A 20,410-nucleotide genomic window follows, 5' to 3' on the forward strand; every position below is an offset into this window, starting at 1 on the left:
GCGCATCTTTGAATTCATATCTTATATTCATTCATTATCTTAATGATATATCCAACAAAGTTTATGATTACTTGGAAGCAGCATGGGGTAGATAAAATAATTTTCATTATCTTTTCTTTCAGTCAGCTTGACGTTGACTCTCATTATATTTTCTCCGTCCGTAAATAAGAAACTTATTGGTTTCAATTTCTTAACGGTTGCTAGGTCAAATATTTCTTATTACATTAACTTCACAAGAGTTTTCTATGCTGCAAATAGTTCATACACTTTCAATTCTCCAGTTTTTACTTCTTACCATTTTGTGCATTCCTAATGCATCTAAGCATCCATGCTACCATTCTTAAAATTTTCGTGTATGTCGAAAAATAACCCGTTTTCCATGAATTCATATAGCTATCGCAATTTAATACTGAAGTACCCTTTTCTTTTCAGCTATTCTTTCCTTTTTATTTTCAACTAGATTTGAGGTAGGCCAATATCTTTAGCCAATCCCAACTAACATGGCCCCTACCACCTTTTGGAATCTATTAATCTGTTTACCTCTAGAGCAGGGGTTCCCAAACTTGTTCAGTATGCTGCGCACTTACAGTTTATTTTTTTCAGGGTGCCCCTGTTGCAATATTTCTACCATAACAAAAATCAGGCTTAAAAATAAAAACAACATTTTAGTGAAAAAAGTGTAGTAATTTTAATTGATCAGAAAACATTCAAATAAAGGAATAAAAGAAACCTTCAATAAGAAATTAGAAACTCGTTCTAACAGGTAAGCTTCTAAATCCACCTGCAGTTTTTCAAATCACGGAAAATGACTCGAGACAGCTATTTTCATTTTTTGCTCCATATTGATTTTCGATTTGGTCTTTATTAGAGCGACAGCTGAAAACCAAGCTCTGCACAGATAGGATGTCGCAAAGGGAATGAGGATCCTTAGAGCTTTTTTGATTGAAATCCAAAACTTCTAATCACCTTGCAAATGAAAAGGATCTTTAGATCCACATAAATTTCTCCACACTATCTTCCGAAAAGTGTTGTTGCATGCATACGGGTTCGTAATGGATTGAATGCGCAAGTTAATAAAAAGTTAATAAAATTTTTCTTATCCCAAGAAATAAAAGAAAATGCTGAAATTTCCTCAGAGATATTCGTACAGTATCGCAATATCTCACAGTAGTTATATTTCAAACTACTAAAACATTTAATAGAACTCAATTAAAAACAGAGAAACCTAATCCGATTTCACCACGAATTCGCTGCAGTCAATAACAGCACTAAGTAAACAACTTTGCAAGCAACTGAACTGATATGTTTTGATCCGGCTTTTATAAGCTTTTTAAATGAGAATATTCTGGTAATTTTTATTTCTCGAGTTTTCTGGAAAAGCAATTACGAGATATTTATTTATTTATTAAATTTACGTGCTCCTGTATTTTAACTTTTCCGGCGTAGCTTTCTCTTCAAATAAGTCTCGTGCTGCATTGCACGGGGATGTAAAACAATTTAGTAACAAATTCTTCTAAAAATAGCCAACTAAATACAAAAGCCGTAAAATTATTTTGTGAACCAGTCAGTGAGCTTTGAAAGACGTTCCATGAAAAGAGACAGCAATTCCTACAGAACGAGAACTTTATTAGAAGTTGTGTATTGTTATAATGTAGAAAAACAATCTTGAGAGAAAGAAATGTAGAAAAACAATCGTCATTCAGTTTTTTTATCCACAACTTTAGCTTTTTCCTAAACGCTGAAATCTTTTCTATAAGTTTCAATATGTGCGTAGATTGCCCTGTAGTGACAGATTCAAGAATTTTAGTTTGTCGAAAATGCCGCCCTAATATGCTAGTGTCAGCAGAAAGTCGGGTTCGGCAAAATTCTTATCGATCGCGTGACCTTCCTTTTGCAGAAACGTGTGAAATTTTTGATGCCATCCGAAGGCAAGAGACTGGACGTTGTCACACAAAAACCATCGTGAACAATACTATAAGCATAGAGCCATGTGTTCAGCTTCCATATCTTAACATAGGTTTGTGAAAAAAATTGCTTTCAGCGGTCTAGTTTTTGTGTAGTTTCCTACATCTATGACACATTCCAACAGCATACACAGCTGAGGGCTAAGCGACTTTGACGCAAAAGGCTCCCAGTAAACAATGCCGGCGTTTTGCTGCAAATAAATGCCTGTAGTCCCGCATAGCGACTGTACATACACAGATGCACTTTTTTCAATCTGAATCATTTTCCATTATAAACTTGTCAAGCACTTTGAATAAATCACGAGCCTTTGCACTTCCAATGTTTTTTACATAACAGAATTTCTTCAACATTATCATCCAGGAAGCATACATAATGTATAATTTATTTGCATCTTTATTACTGTCAGTACCCTCATCTAATTGCAGACCGAGATCATTTTGTTTCATTTTCTTTATCAGCTGATCATTGAGATTCTGAGCTATACATTGAATTTTTCGTACACACTAGCTACACGTAGAATTTTAATAGTGTTGTTGCATGCAGGTACCTTAGAAATGAGTTTCTGTACCATAATATTAACTATGTCGATAGCAGTTTTTCTGTGATAGTGTGCGGTTTTTTGCATTTCATCACTGACGCTAGCTGTGAATTACTTGAGTTACTAGGAACTGACATTTGTTTCGTGAACGCACAGCTTTGCTTTTGTAAATCTTGCAACTTCCTACTAAAAAGAATACAAGATTTGTCAACCAATTAAGAGTGAATGGTCTCAAGATGTCCCTTTAGCTTAGTTGGGTGCATTACATATATCATCGTTGTATTTCATTGTTATTTACATCTACTGAAGTTAAAAGCAAAATCAAAGTAACTTTTTTTGTAATTGTGACGTTTTCGTTTCTTTTATTCTACACCAGTTTCGAAGCCTTGTCACTCAAACTTCAACTATCGTTACTATCTGCTTTCTTTTTTAATAAAAATCTTTTCATTTTGTGAAATATCGGTATGGATTCGTCGATTTATTGCAGTATTTCATCGAAATCAATACTTTTTTTCCATAGACATATAAGATTGTACAAACTTCTCCATCTGTTACTGAGTTTGATACTGACGGTCGCAAGCGGAAAAACGCAGCCACTGCTGAAAGCCAAATACTGCAGTCTTGTGACAGGAAGTAATAGGTGCTAAAATATATGAGAATATTCGAGTACAATCTGATGCAACAACATAAAATTATTGCAAAGTGAAAGAACTAAGTGACAGAATAAAATAGCGCTTTGAAAAACAACATTGAGAGTAAGAATGACTTTAGATTAAAAGGAGAAATAAAAATGTTAAAAATATAATTTTATATTTTAAATATAATATTTGTACCTGTTAATGTACTCTAATCTAATAGATGAATGGCGCTGTCCATCTAAGTTCTACGATGAATCTAAATGCCACATCTAAATTTCTATATGTGCATTTTAGAGGTATTTCTGCCTAAATCAACATTCAATTTAGTTTTAAAGGGAATTTATTAAAATACCAAACAAATTAATCTAATCTACATCTCATCAGCTGCGTTCAAGCTGCATCAAAACAAATCAAAAGTCAGATTCTGACTGTTGCCATTCCGAGACAGAAAAAGTTTCTATTCAAATCGGAACATCATGGCCACCCCCAGGAGTGGGTTGATATTGGAGGCTGCTCGACGAAAGATTCCATCTGATGTTCTGATGTCTACAACTCGTACTAGTCCAGCTACGTAGGTAAGTTGAAAAATAAGTTTCCCCTGTCGACTGTGGTCAGAGTTGTGTATGAAAGTCAAAAAATAGAATGAGACATTAAAGATATGACATACCTTTATTTTATTATTCACGTATGAGTACGTTGAGACATTTGTCATATCGCTTGATAAGCTTCAAAAAGTCCTCCAAGAAAAATTCACGCTTGCATATGGAAGAAGCGTTGAACGGCTATGGGTGAAAGGCGACACAGCAGGAAAACACGCAAGTCACCGATACACCATTGGGTAGAGGTTGCTGGAAATCAAGCAGATGGCGCTGTTGCAGTGCCTGCGCAAAGCGGAGACCAGCCTCTCATTTGAGCCCTGGTAGGTATGGAGAGAAAGTGCGTTTTGAATTCGTGGTCAAAGGAGGAAGTGAGAGCGGTTATCCGCTATGAATGGGCACGTGGAGTATCAGGAACAGAAATTCATAACTGCCTCGTGGAAGTCTATGGGCCAGGTGTGATATCGAAGCAAATGGTGCGGAGATGGTGTCACACATTCAAGTGATGGACGTCAGCAAGTGGAGGACATACCGAGAGCTGGACGGACGCGCACGGCCACTACAGATGCAAATGTCAGGAAGGTGGATGACATGATTAGAGCGAACCGGCATATCACCATCGATGAAGTAGCGGAAGAACTTGGAATCTCACATGAGCGAGCTCAAAACATCATCCACGACATTCTTCGATACAGAAAAGTGTTAGCACGATGGGTGCCCCGACAATTGACCTCGACACACAAGGAACACAACACATGGGGGTCAGCCTGGAACATCTCGTGCGTTACCATGAAGATGGCAATGACTTTCTGTTTCGGATTGTGACGGGGGATGAAACGTGGGTCCACCATTTCACGTCAGAATCGAAGGCCGCATCTATGGAGTGGAAACATCCGTCATCACCTTTCCAAAAGAAGTTCAAGACAACTCCCTCTGCAGGTAAAGTGCTCCTCACAGTTTTCTGGGACGCCCAAGGAGTTTTGTTGCTGGACTTTTTGGAGGTTGGAACCATCAATGCTACGCGCTACTGTGACACCCTGTCGAAATTGAAAGAGGCGATTTGGAAAAAGCGGCCTGGCCTTCTGCTATTGGATGACAATGCCAGACCACATTCGGCGACGGCAACGTAAAACCATATTGCAACTCTTGGTTGGGAGCGCCTACACCATCCGCCATACAGTCCTGATCTCGCACCAAGCGACTTCCATCTGTTTCCGGCTTTGAAGAAAAATCTCGGGGGAAGGCGCTTTGGAAGCAATACTGAAGTGAAACAAGCCGTTCAACGCTTCTTTCATATGCAAAGCCCTGATTTTTTCCTGGAGGGCTTTTTGAAGCTTATCAAGCGATATGACAAATGTCTCAATGTACTTGGTACCTATGTGGAAAAATAAAGGTATGTCATATCTTTAATGTCTCATTCTATTTTTTGACTTTCATACACAACTCAGACCACAGTCGACAGGGGAAACTTATTTTTCAACTTACCGTCGTAGAACAGAAAAGGTCTCCTCAATGCAAGCTAGTGTCCACTTAATGGGCATCTTGTTTTTCTCCTTCAGCAAAACTATTTGTCCTTGCCTTGAGATTGGATTTCACTTGATACCATTGGAACGGGTCTGCAAATGATTAAGATATTCCACACTACAGCCGTTCCAGAAATTAGATCTAAGTTTTTGAATTAAGGAGACAAAGGATCTAGAAGGCAAGGACAAAGAATCTACAGAATTATTTGGTTTTGGTATCGACAAAAATGGATCGCCTGTTAGGAAATGGAGTCAAAGCCTGAATATCTGTTTAATCAGCCGAAATAGGTGACAGACGTCGAGAGTTCAAGCAAGCTTCTATTTGTGTAATTAATATATAAAGTTCTTCGAAGTTTAAAATTGTTGTTTTTGCGACCTTTGTCAAAATTATCTTTATTGATTTATTATTTTATTTTTATTCCTCCTGTAATCTGCCAAAATGCGGTGAAGAAGGAGGAATAAATTTCCATGTTATACTTTTTTCAGAACCAAAGCGTTGAATAGGATCCGATCTACAAATTCTAAGGAGTTTATCAAGAACATTCTTTGTTCTCTTGAAGTTTGTAGCGGTATCAGTCCAAATAGTGGATGGTTTGGATCGTCTGGCAATAAACCTTCCTAAGACATGCTACAGTAGACAAACCCGATACTGCTTCTAAATGAATAGCCTTTGTACTAAAGCAAATAAATATCGCGATATATGATTTTGAAATAGCCATGATTCTTTTCAAGCTAGGCTTGGTGATATCTGAACTTGCAAATTCCAGTCCTATTTCTTCGAATGGTCTAGTTATAACAACTCTATCTTTAGGTAAGTCTCCCATCAGGGTTTATGTTTTGGTTTCTTGTCCGAAAGCAAGTCATGTATTTATTTATAACACATCTAACTCTATCTTGTCCGGAAGTTATCCGGTATAATAGTCTAATAAGAGAAAGTGTTGTTCGAAAGCCGAATGAAGAGATTTTTTTTATGATAATCTATGAGTAATTCAATTAAATGATGTCTTTTGGGTAAAAGAAGTTGATGTTTCTGGACTCCTGAAAGACTGGAGACCATCAAGAAATACATAATATCAAGAAATACATATATATATACCTTAGTATTACTTGGAACTGATCGTTTCGACAGCAGGCACTTAATTTCAGGTTGAAACTCACGTGACAGGAACACGCACCTCCTGCACCCATCCGCCTGGGAGAAAACTGATAAACTTGCACCACCTATGGTGTCTTGCTCCACAAGTGTTAAATAGGCCTAACTAGTCACATCCAATGAATGGAGCTGAACACAGACCATCAACGCAATGATCAATCACATCGAATGCAGGACTCAAAATACAGCAACAACTCCCTCCTCATTAGCATACATTTGCTGGGGGGGGGGGTTGTATGGCATCCACAGAGCCATCCTATACTTGCAAATTTGAAAAGTCAGAATTTTTTAATCTAGCACAGTTTGCCCTAGTGGTAGACTTCAGTGACATAGACTCAAGTGTCCTCTCGCACTTCACTTCTGAGTTGACCCACAGATATCACCATGAGTAAGCCTCTGCTAAAAACACCCAAAGCATCACACAGCTGCGAGTGATAAATTAACCACAGCCACTACACTAGCTGAATAAAATTAGAAAGGATAGCTGTGTTGATTAGTCAAGTCAAATGTTTTTTAATAGAGTGATTAAGGGTGCTGATTCATGGATTTAAGAATATGAAGTTACAGAATAAAGAATGGAAAAGGCAAAGGGGAAAAAAAAGTTAGAAGCAGCTGCTTCAAATCAAAATCATGATATTCATGGATTGTTTTGACCAATTCACATTGTTTTGACATTCATGAAATTATGTATCATCTGCAGTAGTTGGGCAGAAACAAATGCACTTTGCATCATAGTTTTGCTATCACATACAATATTAATTGTTCTTAAATTCCTAGCGAATTACTGTTAGTTACTGTTCTTGAATATTCTTCCTGTTTCCCTTATCTGGATGTCTATGGATTTTTTCCATCATGTGTGCTTGTCCATTATTTGTGAGTGGAAGAATAAAACTTGTATTTGGCAGTTTTATTTGCAAATACAAAAATACAAAGTTTTATTTATAAAACTTTGTATTTTTGTACTTGTACCTCTAAGGTTTTACACCAGAAATTTACTATCACTTTTTTTTTCCTATCTCTGAAAATCAAAATGGTGGTTCATTGTAAGAAACATCAACTGCAGGTGATGAAACAGTTGAAGGACCTGTCAGAAATAAATTCACAGCACTGCATTAAAAAAGGCAAAAATACATTAATGTAGGGGATTGTTTTGAAGATAGATAGATGCATTAATAAATGCCTAAATAAAGTCAAAAGTTTTACTTATTCTTTAATCCATGAATTTTTTGGATATACACTATATATATATAGGACAACAAAATCTAAATTATGTGTATTTTAATTGATACTGTCATATTTGGTAGTAATTATTTTGCTTACATAAAAATATATGTGCATTATATCAAACTTATCAGTTTTACTTTGGCAATTTATCAGTTTTATTTGCGAACTAAAAACCTTCAGTTCCAAATATTTACAAATTACATATATACTCTTAGAGATTAATAAATATTTTATTAAAAAATCACTTTTTTCAGGTGTCTATGAATATGTGCCTACAGAAAATGATGATGGAAAACGCTTGCAGATTAATGCACAGAACTGCATTCATTGCAAGACATGCGACATTAAAGATCCTAGCCAGAATATCAATTGGGTTACACCTGAAGGTGGAGGAGGACCAGCTTATAATGGAATGTAAATTCCATAGAATTCATATATGAAGTGTTCTTCCCATGCAAAATATATTTTAAAATATTTTTTTGCATAAATTTGTATTTTTAATAAGTTATTATAAGTGTTAATTAATGACTATAAAATGATATGGTTTAAAATCAAAATCACCATATAAAAAGGAATAAATTGATGATATTCTCTGATAATGAATGTATATATTATCATTCATCTAATATTGTTTTCATCGAGAAATTACTTATAAGTGTTACTTAAACTTTGCAGTATGTCTAAACTACAATCATATTAAAAGTTATAAGTGTTAATTAATGACTATAAAATGATATGGTTTAAAATCAAAATCACCATATAAAAAGGAATAAATTGATGATATTCTCTGATAATGAATGTATATATTATCATTCATCTAATATTGTTTTCATCGAGAAATTACTTATAAGTGTTACTTAAACTTTGCAGTATGTCTAAACTACAATCATATTAAAATTTCTCTTGTAAAATTATTTTATATTACTTACCCCAAAACAATACACATTATAATTAGCATTTATTAACAGTCAAAGTAGTAAATAAAACTAATGATAAAAAGTTTAATAAAAATTAAATTCATTTATAGGCGTGGATATATTAAAAAAAAGTAAAGCAGAGAACAATTCAATAACATTATATTTTTCTTTGTAACAGGTATTACAAATTATGTATTCTTTAAAAGTGCATAATAGCATGCATGCTAAAATTGTCCTTTTCTTTTTTGTAATAAAACTGAGATTAATCATATTCTAAAAATAAGAAATAAAATTAGGCAAAGATTTTGATTCTGGATGTATTTCAGAAATTTCACACTATAAATTTTTGTTTTGCTAACAGACATTTTACATAACACTTGTTCTCTCAATTATTGGACAGCTAAAATGTTTTGCAAATTTCTTGTAACGTCTTTTACATATTTAAAACTCTTCAGACTATCCTTAAGATCTCCAGCATGTTGTTCTATTATCTCTGTTTATATATATTTGGGAGTTCTATAAAAAAAACTCCCATATGTATATAAACAGAGCAGCTGAATGTGTGGTTTTTTTCATCAACCATAAGCATATGACTACTATAATTTTCAGATATCCACAAATGATTGCTGTTGCAAGTGATAAGAAATCATAGAAGATTCTATTCATCTTGTCATCTAATACTCATAATGTAGCCTGGCAATTTTTATTTATTTCTTTATGTTTGCATGCAAGTAAACACAATCATATTATACCTATATTTTTTTAGGTAACATCATTTTCAAGTTTTGTGCGATTTGGGCTTTTGCTTATTTTCTATTTACATGGTGGAAAGGGAGCTCCAAGATTTAAAGTAATCTTAGCATCTTATCAGTGAGGTTTTATAACTGATTTACAGTTAAAAGGGGAAACACGTATAGTATCATATGTGGACAAAGTATATTATAGTTCCATTTAATGCATTTGCTGTTGAAATTGTTTAGTGATCCATAATTCGTTTTTGATGTACAAATAATAAAAACAATTTTTAATATGTGTTTTGCACAAGTGCAATTACCAACTACAGTGCAATAAAAAAACACTAAAACTGTTATTAAACCCTTTTTTATGTTTAAAAAATTCATTTAAGATTTTTCTGAATTATTTAAATATTTAATCTTACTAAATATAACTAATTTTAGGTAATCAATTTTTCTACCGTAACTGCTATTTGAAAACATTGCATATTGTTTTTATTGTACTCCTGATAAAAAAATGACCTTTTACACTTCAACCAATAAGCTTAAATGATTTCTTTTAGACAATTATAAACAACTGGGCTTTTCTTTTTTCCTCTTTGCTTATTCCGTTTCGATGAAAATAAGAGGACTACTAGTTTTTAATTTCTCTTTCATTGCTAATTTGCAATAAATACTACCAGAAAATTCATAAAATTAAGAAATGTATCATTCAAAATTTTAATATATGTAATATAAAAATATAACAGATGCAAGCAGTTTTTTTTTATATTAAACAACCAGTTTTTTTTTTAATTTCAACATTTGACCATAACTTAAAAATATTTCAAAAAACTAATTAAAGCCTCTGAATGTTTAATAATTTATAGTGCTGTCTTTATTTAATAAGCAAACCAAATTTATCTTTTATTACTATTATTAAAATCATTTTTAAATTAAAAAATACTTTTAAAGCTATTTCAATACTATAAAACAAATTCTGCTATTCAAGGAAACCATGAAATGTATTGATGATTTTTGATTGTACATGTAACTTATCTAATTATCATTTAATTTAAAAACAAATTAGATATGATGAAAATAATATAACCAGATATAATTTTTATCAATATACGATTCTTCGTATATTGATAAAAAAATAGAATTACTCATAGAATTACTAGCATGAAACTCTGTTTCAAGAAAATTTTTTTAAATTTTATATGGAATGGTAATAGGGTGGAAAATAAAAATCTGTTATGCACTAGTTGCTGCTGCAAAAAATGTAATAAAATAAGAAAATTAAAAGATTTTTTTTTAAATTCGTCATGGTTGCCAAGTCTAGAAGGCACTTTTTTTTTTCAAAATTTTGTCCTTTGCCTTCAATGCTTACCATGCAAGATAAAAAATTGTCTTGTCCATATATAATATGTATGTATATGATAAATATTATATTAAAAATTAATAGTGCAAAAACTCAAAGGTTGCACCCCAGGCAGTAATACAAAGAAAGAATATATTTATAATAATAATAAATGACACAGATTATCGAAACCTAATTAATTCAACAAAGTTAAATGAAAATAAATGATTTTTTATAAGCATGAACCAGGGTTCTCTAATGAAGATAAATTTATTTTATGTTTTGTATTTTCATTTAGAAATTTTGACACTGCATATTTTATATATAAAAAATTCTATTACACTCACTTAATTTTATCAGATTAGCACATATGTACAATGAGAGTATTACAGTTACAAATTTCTAATCATTTAATATATTTTTTAAAGATTTTGTATATTATAATCCAGTTGTGTCATTTCTCTGTTTGGATATTAAAAAGTCCCTTTCATGCTTTTTCCATTCCAAATATTCTAAATTCATTTACCTAACCTAAGAAAAAATTTAAATACTATTAATGGTTGTACTTTAAAAAAAAATATTTGTATATATATCTTTTCTTCATTAATACTATAGTTCCTTTGTTTTATTATTTTATTATGCATTCCTTTAAAAGCACCTCAAATATTTTTTCTTTAGAGAAACTATTCCCAATTTATCTATTTATCTCTACTAAAAAAAAAAAAAAAAAAAAAAAAAAGGAAATACTTAATTTTATTCAAATTGTATAATGAAGTTACTAAACTTTTTATGATTTTCCTTTACCAAAAAATTTTAATCAATTCTTTCAGGTCTAAATTAGATTCTTAATAAGTATAATTTTTTTTATCACAATCCTTTCATAAATGCTTAATCTGTAAATTCTCATGCAGCCTATTTTATGCTACCCTAAAACTTGCATTCTTTTAATCTTGTATTTTCCAAACATTTGAATGTGTATGCTTAAAAGGTTTGCAATAACTTTTTAAAAGTTAATATATACAAGGTCTGTTATAAAGAAAAGTACAAAATATGTTAATTTAAATTTTTGAATTGCGCAAATATATAGCACTGCCTTGCATTTTTATGAATAATTTATATTATATAGTGTAACTGAAAACAGGAATACAACATTAGATATGAATATTGATGCATTATTTTATATGAAACAGGTTTTTATTGTAATTTACATTATTAAATCAATATATTGGTTATGACTATTTAAGATATTATTTCCTAATTTTTTTCAACAAAGAATAATTAATTATATGCACTAAAAACTGAATATTGTATTTTCCTCCTAAATTTGGTATATATATATATTTTAATATGACTATATTTAAAAAATTATGAATTTGAGCTATGTATTTTTCTGTGTGTGTTTAGTGATATTTTGTAAAAAAATAAATTATTTTCTATTTATTTTTTATTTTACATTATTTGCATGATTTTTTCAGACAATTAGATTAGTCAAAATCAACAAAAGCACAGTTATGGTATATAATTATAAATGAACCCATTTGTATTTTAAATGCTGTATTTCATTATGCCTTTCCTTAGCTTCTTCTTTGACCTACATATCATTATATATATTAAAACAATTTCATTTTGCTATATATGGCATTTTAAAGGAATTTCCATTATAGCCTTCACATTTGTTCAGGTGAATCCACACTAGATCATGCAATAATAGTTGTAAGAAAGTATAATTTTTAAAGGTACCAAAAGAATCAAATGATTTTAAAGAAATAAAAGTGTGTTGAGAATAAGATATGAAAGTTGATAACTGATATATAAATATCAATCTGCTGGACATTTTTCTTTTCCCAAAACATGGATATTGTATTTCAATTTATTTCTCTTCATATCATGCTAAAAATTTTGTGAAAAACAATCAGCCCTCCTAATAATTATTGCTATCTAGAAATAAATTATATACAATACTTACGATATTCAGTAGAATAACAAATTTTGGTTCATATCTATTTGTTCATGATTTGTGAGAATAATTTTTAACATTTTAAATATTAAGAAATCAGATCTAAACCAAGTGTACTTTCAAAAAATAATTTATTTATAAATAAAGGCACAGACTGAAGGCGCTTATAATTTATACAAGATTATTTTGGGTTATTTCATAACATTTAAATTGTAAATTGCAAAATTCAAATCAATATAAAAAAAAACTATCCATAAACACACACATACAAAAAAAAAAAAAAAAAAAATCTTTTAAATTTTGACCATTAATGTAAATAATTAAAATATTTTTTGAATTATATTTAATAACACAACTTTTGCACATGTAACAAAATATACTGATAATGAATCAAAAAATTGAAATTATGAAGGAAAAGTTTTCTTTTGGTCAAAATTTATTCAGGTATCTTTCTACAATTTGTAATGTGATGTTGAAATATTGCCATTCTCTACATATTTAAACTTAAGTGCTAAAATAATGATAACAAGTTAAAACTTTAAAATATATATCAACTGTATTCTGTGCTAATTAGATCTATACAAGAACTATGTGTCGAAAGCACCATACTAAATCAAATGAAAGTAAATCCTTTTCTTTTTGAGATAAATGTAGATTAACAAATACATAAAGTTGTATAAAATTAATTAAAAAAAATATCTGTTTAAATAATTATAAGCAAAATTTATTTTAAAACACTAGTATAAATACTGATTAGAATCTTTATACATAAGCAGACAATTTAACATTCATAGTATTAATTTAAAAAGAAAAAAAAAAAAAAAAGCCTACTTGTTACCTTTTTTTTTTTTTTGGTCATAGGATGAAATTTTTAAATATATTTGCATCTCTACATAATTAAGTTTCTTATATTTATTTTGTCATTTTTGATTACAAGTTTTTACATTTATGGGTTCGAAAAGATGAAGCACATCATGTTTCAGCTATAAAAAGAAATTCCCTTGAATTTCAAGTATAGATATTAAGCCATTTTTTTAATACTGTTGCATGATTATCGAATTTTAAGCTCATTATAATGTCAGATCAAAAGTACAGTATACCAAATTAAAGTTAGTAATGCATCTAGAGATCTCAGTGAATTTCCTTTAACCAGGAATTTATCGATAAAAAGAAGTCTAAAAATAGACATATCCAATCAACTTTCAAATAGTACGGTCAGATTTGAAGAAGAGATCTCTCTTAGGATCTGAAAAAAACTGACCTATTAGCCTGAGCAATCAGTTACCTAGTATTTTACGAGTAGGTCACTTTAAATTCAAGTTAGCAAAATATTTTTTAAATAAAACAAAATTGAGAATAATTCTCATTCAGTATTGAAAATGTGCTTTAAATTACTTATATGAAAAAGCAAAATTATATAATATACACACACACCATAATAATTCTGAAATGTATGCTCATTTCTAAAAATCACTTTCAATAATTCTAAATTGAATTTTATGTAAAATTGTGATATTTTGATGATGCCTTCTCAGTACATATGAAACTTTTTAAGGATATCCCGACTCTAAGATATCCTTTTTGGTTGATGTTTTTTAGACTGTCACGTTCAAAAGCTCTCCCATTACTCTAAACACTTACAGCTTTGTACTTTACAGCACATCATATGTTAACTCTTTCTAGGAAATCAGCTAACATATTAATGCAGTTTGAAAACAATTTCTTCTCTTACGTGGTGGCCGAACAATCAGGGTCTGTAAGATGCTGCAATAGAATTGGGGGGGGGATAAACTGTTTCCCTTCTGATACATAAATTGTTCACAATGTCAGATTAAATGTGACTTGATGTCCAGGTTTAATATCTCAAAAGTGATGTAATAAACTCGTACATGTTACATACAAAAAGATTTGGTTGGGAGCCCCCACACAAAACATCTGAGTTAGTAAATGAAGTAAGTGATCTGCTGTCTGAGTGATCTCCTAATGATATTTGACTGTATATTAATTCCTATTTGGTACATACAAATATATACAAATTTTGTTCTCTCTCTGTGTGTGTATATATATATATATACACACAACTTATGTAACTTATATATATATACACACACACACACATACATACACCATAGCTGCCAACCTTGAAATCTGAAAATCCAGAAGATTTTTACAGGAGAAATCAGGTGGTTTCTATGCTGCACATTGATGCAATTTCAAGATTGACTTAAATCCAATTTATAATGCATAACTTAGATTACTGAACTATTTATAATACAAAAATGATGTAAAACATATTAATATTTAATTAAGATATTCTAAATTACAATCCAATTTCATTTAATTTTGAAATTTTCTTTGGCAAAATCTTGGCCGAGGAAGAAAAGCTTTTAGAGTACCTTTAAATATGATAAATATTAAATTAATAACTAATGCCAACATAAAAACTAATAATTAACTTCAAATTAATTAAATAATTAGAATGCCACACATGCAGCAAAGAAAAAAGCAAAACAATCCCTTCACTTCATATTGGTTATGTTTATAATTCTTTTACTTCACTTTGACTGAAGCATTTTAGTGCATTTGGCACTTGATATTTTGGATGAGAAATAGTTCTTGTACTCTTCTTCACCTAATGCCTCATATGGTCGTATCAACTTTTCAGGTTTGTTCTGTAATTTGATAGATAAAAGAATAAAACTGCATCGGTAACTATAGTATAAGAGACTAAAAATTAAAAACTGGGAAATTCAGTGATCTGTTGGAAGACAGGAGGAAACACTAAGTATCTCCTTAGTAGCTATGATATATGTATATACAGTGTTATAAAAATGTGGCTACAAAATTCTATTTCCTTAAATATTCATCCTAGATGTACACACTTCCAACTATAGTCACAAAATAAGGTACAGAAATTTATGGACACAGTTTCAACACTGATGATAGGAAGGAATTCTTAAATGTAATTTCATAATATCTTAAATATAACTTCATCATTCTTAAATATAAATCTAACTTCAGAAGTATAATGAATAGATTTTAATACGCATGATGAAACAAAATATCCAGTATTATATTAAATGTAAAAATGTATATCCTTTTACATTCAAAATTTATGGACATAAATAATTAATAATGTTATGGGGACAGCTACCCATCCCCCCAAAAAAGACCTGTTTTACCAATTATGAAAAACCATTAAATGCTAAACTTGAATTCGCTGCTACTTTCTAAAATTAATTAGAAAAATGTTAAACTTCAATCAGTGACTGGCATTGAAAACAATAAAACCAAGTAAATTTATTTTCAAAATATCTTTGTAAATTTTATGAATACATGTACGGAATATTTTGTATTCATCTTATTAAAGTATAAAAGAATGCCTTACTAACTGTAAATTTTGTTTTATAAAGAATATATAAAAAGCCAGATTTTGTATTTACAGAAACTTCCCATTAAGAGGGTTGAAATTGTTTCCGTAAGTTCTCTAGTATATTTTTAAAAACTTTGCAATAAATTCATGCCTAGGATCAATATTTAATGAAATAAAGCCTGTAATTACATTTTTCAAATAGTTGGCATATATAATGTATTCCTGATATAAGTTACACAAATAAACTTTAGACACTTTAATATGCACAGATGTACTTGTTTTTAGGCTTTATGATATTCTTAACATTTTGATATTTTTTGTGCAGTGGAGAAATAAAAAAAGATTCTCCATTTAAGAAGCAAATATGGCAGTTGTAGCAGTCTGGGTACTATAAAAATTTTTACTATGTCCAACTCATTAGTTGTTAATCATCCACCGATCAGTTATTGATGCAAAATTATTTCCCTTTAAATCTTTACAGTTTTGTTAGAAACCACTGAATGTGTTCAGCAGATTAAAAAAAAAAAAAAAAAAGAAAATATGCAGTAAAGATGTATTAGTTATAGTATAAACAATAAAATTGAAGGATTCAGGTGCAGTGTTTTGATGATAAATGCATCCTAACTAAGAGAATTCCAAATTGCTATGAATTCCAGAAAAACAAAAATTTGGCTATAGAAAATTTGTTATATATGTTGAATAAATTTTACTTAATTCTGCACAGGCACCAAATTAATGATACAAGAATCAATCATGCTTATTTTACCATTCTAAAGATCCAAAATTAGGAAGATAAATATAATCTACTGAAACTGACCATTTTTATTTCTACAGTGTGTGAAAACAGTACCATAGGCAGTATTTAATACATTTTTAGAAATCTCTTAATTAAAAAAAAAAAAAAAAAAAACATATATATATATATATTTAAACAAATTTAAATTTAATTTTTAACAAATACGTATAAAAGTAGTGCCTACTCAACGGTCATTCACATATGCATTTAAAAAAAAAAATGTTCAATTTAATTTTAATTTATTAAATTAGTAAATTTATTTTCATGGATTGATTTTGCACTTGATTTGCTTATGCTTCTGAATTTAAATGATATTGTAGATTAGTTCGAGTATTAAATCTTTTATCTGTTTGCACATTTTTTTAAAAATTATTTTGGCTTTTCTCCTTTTTTCAGGATTTAAATTTGCTTTTTTACTTTTATACGTATTTGTTAAAAATTAAATTTAAATTTGTTTAAATTTAAATTTCATTCCTTGCAGCAATGGCGCAAAGAATATTTAATTAAATTTGTATTTAAATTAAATTTTTTTAATTAAATTCAATTTATTCTTATATATATATATATATATATATTCAAATTACAGATGAGCTTAATCTGTCACGCAAAAGGCATAAATAATTTTAAAAGTATATAGTTTATTTCTCAAAATATCTTTTTAAACCAATTTAACAATATTCTCAGTAGCAATCTGTAAATGCGAATGCATGAACTATGTGATATTATTTACTTTCAGTAAAAATTGCATTTACTCAAGTTAACAGATGCAGATGCCTTGGTTAGGAAGATATTTCTTACCTAACTTTACTTTTGAAGTGACAGTTGCATTTTTAAAAATTGAGACAAAGAAGTTAAAATAAAAAAAAATTCAGAAATTATGATGTAAAATTTTAGAAATTATTCCTATTTATATTTTACTCTCAATGCTGAAACTCATTAAAATACATTTTAAAATGTTAATAATATAGAAAAGAAATTTTATCTATAAATAGAAATAGAAAAGAAATTTTATCTATAAATATGTGAAAAAGAAAGATAATTTTATTGATGATTAATCAAAGAATATTTAAATTTCAAACACATCACAACATGCAAGAAGTAGATAACCATTACTATACATAAAATTACATGCAATATTTTTAAAAAGCTTAAAGAAGTTCATAAATTATATACCATATTGAGCTAAATATAATACAATTTTCTCCTTAAAATGTCTTACCCCATAGTTTATACATGTGGAACCTAATATTTTAAAAATATATAAAGATCATCTATTATTGATCTCTATTTATTTACACATCAGGGTATGGTAAATTATCTTTCTTGTGAGACATACTCAGCATATCAAGCTCATGTACATAAGGCCATCTTGTATGCTAGTAATCTTTTTCTAGTAAAGTACCCTTAGAAATGGGAAATCATTTTATATTTAGGCTAATATGGTTACATAAGTTTTATTTGTGCATTTCAGATGCATATTTTAAGTGTCTTGAAATTAGCAATAAATAAATAATGCATTTTGAAATATACATTAAGTATTCAAATAATAGTGTAAAACAATATATTCATCGTTCAATATTACACTTTGTTACAATAAAAAAATATTTATCTATGATAAAGGGGAAATATAACAAACAAACAAAAAAAAAAAAAAAAAAAAAAAAAGTTCAAAAAACCTATAAAAATAAAGTAATAGGTATATATTATCAAAATTATATTGGCACAAAGTTTCGGATTTGAACCAATTCAAAAGGCAATCAAATATGAATAATTTCACACAAAATGGAATGCTCAAAATTTAAATTTGCAGGAACTAAAAAAACTCCAACACAGAAGAAAAACCTAAAATAAATTATGATCACCAATTGTCCAATGCAGTTTTGTTGTAAGTTTCAAACCTCCATTTTTGAGTTTTTATATTAATATCACATGGGCTCATAAAAATCTCTTTCCTTTCTATATCACAGTCCAAACAATGACCACTTATTGGGTGAAAAAGCTGTAAATGTTCCTGTAAATATTTTAAAATGATTAAACAAGTTAATAAACTGCCATTAAGATGTTCTAGTTACACTAAACTGAAATAATTTCTTAAAAAACATAACCAAAATGAAAAGAAACATATCCACAATTATTTTTCCTCAGTTTTGCAGTTTTAACACAAGTAACTTATAAATTAATAAACCAAAATCTTTAAAATTTTTTATTGGTAATAACAATTCAAAATGCAACCTGCTGAGAAATTCCAAATATTTTATTATGAAACACACTTATTACTTTAAATTAAAGAATAATTGCTCCTTTCTGATTATCTGCACCCCCACAGAAACATTGCAAACTGGTTGATGACTCATTTTTCACCAAGTTAATAAGTGAAAGGCTACTAAATTAGGATTTGTACCTAGGCAGTCTCGGCCATGGGTCTTTAAAATCTGTCTCCATAGGACTGGAGTCATGAGCTGACGAATTCAGTGAGCCTTTTAACTGCTTGAGGCTTCCAACGGGTGCCTGGAACCTCAAAAATGCATATTCATATCCTTCCCTGGAGCACCTAACACCAACATGTACGAGGGCCATCCAGGAAGTAGATTACGTTTCCGTCTGTGTCCGCTAGGGGCGGGGCTAGCGCGGCCATCTTGGGGTCAGAGCGTTGCGCAGCTCAGTCTGCATATAGCCGTGCTAGTGAGAGGTTCGTGCTGTGCTCCGTTCAGATACTGTGACGGTTTGAAATGTCTGCGTTAATTGAAAATCCCGCGAGCTGCGAGGTGCGCTCAGTAATAAGGTTTCTGACTGCAAAATACTGTAAACCGATAGAAATCTATCGGCAGCTTCGTGAAGTGTATGGGGACAACATTATCACTGAAGGTGGAGTGCGTCAGTGGGTCATAAGATTTCAAAATGGCCGAACCAATGTTCACGACGAAGATCGAAGTGGGAGACCCAGCATAGTGACCGCCGAACTTCTCGAAAAAGTCGATGCTAAAGTCCGTGAAAATCGAAATTTCACAATAACGAAACTTTCTTTGAGTTTTCCACAAATTTCGCGAAGTTTGTTGCACGAAATCATCAGCGAAAAGCTTGGTTACCACAAGTTTTGTGCAAGATGGATTCCAAAAATCTTGACAGAGGACCACAAAAATCAGCGAATGGCTGCAGCGTTGAACTTTTTGGACGCTTACCATAAGGATGGTGACTCTTTACTCGATCGCATCGTTACTGGTGACGAAACATGGGTGATACATGTGAACTGTGAAACGAAATTGCAATCAATGCAGTGGGGGCACACAAGTTCTCCCCAAAAACCCAAGAAATGCATGCAAACAATGTCGGCAAGGAAGATGATGGCGACTGTTTTTTGGGACAGAAAAGGTGTAATTTTGGTGGACTTCCTGGAAAGAAGCACTACAATAAACTCTCAAAGGTATTGCCAAACTCTCCAAAAACTCAGAAGAGCAATTCAAAACAAGCGCAGAGGAATGTTGAGCTCTAAGATCTTGTTGATTCACGACAACGCCCGGCCCCACACGGCAAATGTCACTCGTAAAGTTCTTGAATCTTTTAAGTGGGAGTTGTTTCCTCATCCGCCGTACAGTCCCGACCTGGCACCGAGCGACTTCCACCTATTCCCAGCAATGAAGAAGTGGCTGGCTATGC

At 30.6% G+C, this 20,410-nt stretch overlaps 2 protein-coding genes across 3 annotated transcripts in view; one reads left to right on the plus strand and one right to left on the minus strand.

The window, feature by feature from the left end:
• Positions 1-11,374, plus strand: part of Etf-QO (electron transfer flavoprotein-ubiquinone oxidoreductase) — an 88,645-nt gene extending 77,271 nt beyond the window's left edge. For both annotated transcript variants that reach the window (XM_035368247.2, XM_035368254.2), the window contains one exon: positions 7,892-11,374. In XM_035368247.2, the coding sequence (XP_035224138.1) occupies positions 7,892-8,055 (164 nt within the window). In that variant the 3' untranslated portion in view covers positions 8,056-11,374. The remainder of the gene's footprint in view (positions 1-7,891) is intronic.
• A 1,325-nt stretch (positions 11,375-12,699) lies between these two features.
• LOC118196804 (putative polypeptide N-acetylgalactosaminyltransferase 10) overlaps positions 12,700-20,410 on the minus strand; it is a 74,702-nt gene continuing 66,991 nt past the window's right edge. Inside the window, exon 10 of the mRNA XM_035368272.2 lies at positions 12,700-18,767. Coding sequence (XP_035224163.1) covers positions 18,615-18,767 — 153 coding nt within the window. The 3' untranslated portion in view covers positions 12,700-18,614. The remainder of the gene's footprint in view (positions 18,768-20,410) is intronic.

This window comes from Stegodyphus dumicola, chromosome 3 (genome assembly GCF_044657685.1).
Source record: "Stegodyphus dumicola isolate Sdum_Otavi_A_Nest chromosome 3, ASM4465768v1".
NCBI lineage: Eukaryota > Metazoa > Arthropoda > Arachnida > Araneae > Eresidae > Stegodyphus > Stegodyphus dumicola.